Raw genomic sequence first — 2,591 nt, 5'->3', positions numbered from 1 at the left:
CTGGCTACAACATAAGAGGGTGTTTTGAGGGGAGCCCTGGGAGCTTCCCACATGCTTTCCCAAACCTGAATATGTTACAATAGCATGAGTCACAAATTCTCTCAAGAAGCAAGGAAGAGTGAAGGTATCAAAGAGAACAGAATGAAAATTTTCAGGAGCTCTTTCATATAAGGTGCTATCTAGGTGGGCCCGAAATGTAATCCTCACACACTGCTGGTGGGAATGTAAATTGTTGCAGCCTCTATGGAAAACATTGTGGAAGTTCCTCAAAAAATTAGGCTAGCACTACCACACGATCCAGCAATCCATCATCTGGGTATATGTCTAAGGAATTTGAAAACACCAATTCATAAAGAGGTATGTACACCTAAGTTCAATTCAACATTATTCAACAATAGCCAAGACATGGGAAAAACCTCAGTTTCTTCGTTGGGTGATTAGGTAAAACATTTTTGGTACATCTATACAATGGAATACTATTCAGCCATAAGAGAGGAGGACATACTGCCATTGACAAAAATGAGGATGGATCGCGAGAGCATCACGCTAAATGGAATGAGTCAGACAGAAAAGGACAAAACTCACATGTCTTCACTCATATGGAGGACATAAAACAGAAAGCAGCAAATGAACAAAAAAAACCCTCAGAGACATAGACAACAATATGGCAGTGACAAGAAGGAAATGGGGTTCAGGGAAGATTATTGTCCTCAATACAATTAATTGAGAAAGGGGGGCCAATTGTACGGTGACCAAGGGAGACTAGACTTTTGGAGGTGGGCATACAATGCACTATATACAAGTGATGTAGTATGAAATTGTACACCTGAAACTGATATGATGTTATTAACCGATATCACCCCAATAACTTTAATTTTTAAAAATGAGCTAAATGGATATTGCGTTACTGATGTGTATGAACACATTGTACAGATTTATCAATAGCAGGCATTTGAATTAGGCGATTTTAAAGACCGCTATATCAGGTAGCTCAAAATAGAAGCTCTCTTATCACTTCAACGGCATCAATTTAATAATAATGTTGATTTTAAGAAGTCCCTTAACCTCAACAACCCTCACTTTATCCATGCATAAAATGAAAGAGTACAGATTTACAGAATGTCATCATTGCTAAATAATATATGTAATAAGCTAAAGAGCCTGCACCTCAATTAAATTATTTATCTTATATTTGTTATATCTAGGAGTGTAGGAGCCTAATACAAACTATAAAATCCATTATACAGCCTCTCCTCTGTTTTCCTGGGTAGTACAACCATCTGCAGTTAACTGAAAAAAAGAGTCATCTCTTTCTACTTGTTGATCACCCTGTTTTTCTCCAAGCCTTTTCCAGCAGAGTATTTGTACGACATATATGTGTAATTTGCAAGGGGATATGTTTTCACAGGAAATTAGATGTTAGCACCCTTATCATTTGTTTTCATTGTTTTATATTAAAGCTTCTTACATGTAAATTTGTTTTCAGGAAGAAATAATGCAAAATAATTAAAATTACAGTGCTAACGAGTCTAATTTTAGGACAAAAAGAGTTTGGAACATAAATTTGAAAACCCAAAGATGTGCAAGGCTACTATGGGGTCAACAGGCCTGTCGTATGGAAGGGGTGGAGCTGCAGGCCCATCTGCAGTTTGGGTACAGGCTGCACATCACCTGGGAGCGCTGTGCCTCCGCCGCACAGAAGTAAGTGGCTGAGTCTTCCACTAGGACGTTGTGATGCGCAGGGTACTGTACAGGTCCTTAGAATGTATTGTGGAGCTCAGCCTTCCAACCTGTTTTGCCTCTGAGGTCAAGTGAAATAGACTGCTGAGGCCACCACCAGGATTCTGTCGGAACCACTGCACTCGGTACACTGCGGTAGAAAAATTGCATCTCACGGTAGAGTTGCTTCCCTCCTGGAGGCTCAGGGCTGAAGGGCTCTGCTCCACCATCTGCCCTCTCACCCCTGCTTGGAAAGAGAAAAACACAAATGATACCACTGCGACAAATGAGACAGTTTCCAGACTGGTAAAATAGCCCAAGAAACACCCAAGTGGGGCCATCTCGGAGCTCTGTGTCAGGTCTCCTCCTTCTCCCCCTGTCAGCTGTGGACACTCCCGCTCTGGGGCCCCATCTGGGACGGCCCCAACTCACAGCCAACCTGGGCCCACAGAAGCCACAGCAGGGCTGCCAGGTGTCTCTTCATGACGTTTACCTAGACAATGTGGTGCCTCTGCCTTGCTCTGGAGGATGTAGAGTCGTAGGCCTCAGCAAAATGTGTTCCTTCGGTAATGTGCTCCACCGGACTCACCGAACACCAGTCACATCTGAGCTCTGTCACTCATCTGAAGGGCAACTCCACCCACAGTGGCCTGCGAAACAGCACAGTCATCTCTCCAAATTCTGGTTATAAACAGTGCAGGAGGGTCAGGGGCAATAAATACAATGTATGAAATATGCACTTGTTTTTACTTAAGATACTTAATGTATAAGATGTTTGGGAGTTAATGTGTGAGGAATGGAAGATGATGAATCTGGAAGAATCGGTGTCTCGGGTATAAAGTACGACCTTAAAAAATCCTCAGTAGAGTAAA

General features: G+C 42.3%; 1 gene segment (V, D, J or C); it reads right to left on the bottom strand.

Annotated features, from left to right (window-relative positions):
• Positions 1 to 1,599: 1,599 nt before the first annotated feature.
• On the bottom strand, positions 1,600 to 2,203 carry LOC129071917 (T cell receptor alpha variable 22-like). The segment is given in 2 exon segments: positions 1,600 to 1,963; positions 2,152 to 2,203. Coding segments are annotated over 2 exon segments (416 nt in total).
• Between the last annotated feature and the right edge of the window lie 388 nt (positions 2,204 to 2,591).

Source organism: Pteronotus mesoamericanus, unplaced genomic scaffold (assembly GCF_021234165.1).
Source record: "Pteronotus mesoamericanus isolate MK-2021 breed Mesoamerican mustached bat unplaced genomic scaffold, CSHL_Meso_final contig_272, whole genome shotgun sequence".
In the NCBI taxonomy this organism is placed as follows: Eukaryota; Metazoa; Chordata; class Mammalia; order Chiroptera; family Mormoopidae; genus Pteronotus; species Pteronotus mesoamericanus.
Note: the sequence above shows the minus strand (reverse complement) of the source record. Positions and strands in the feature narration are given on the sequence as shown.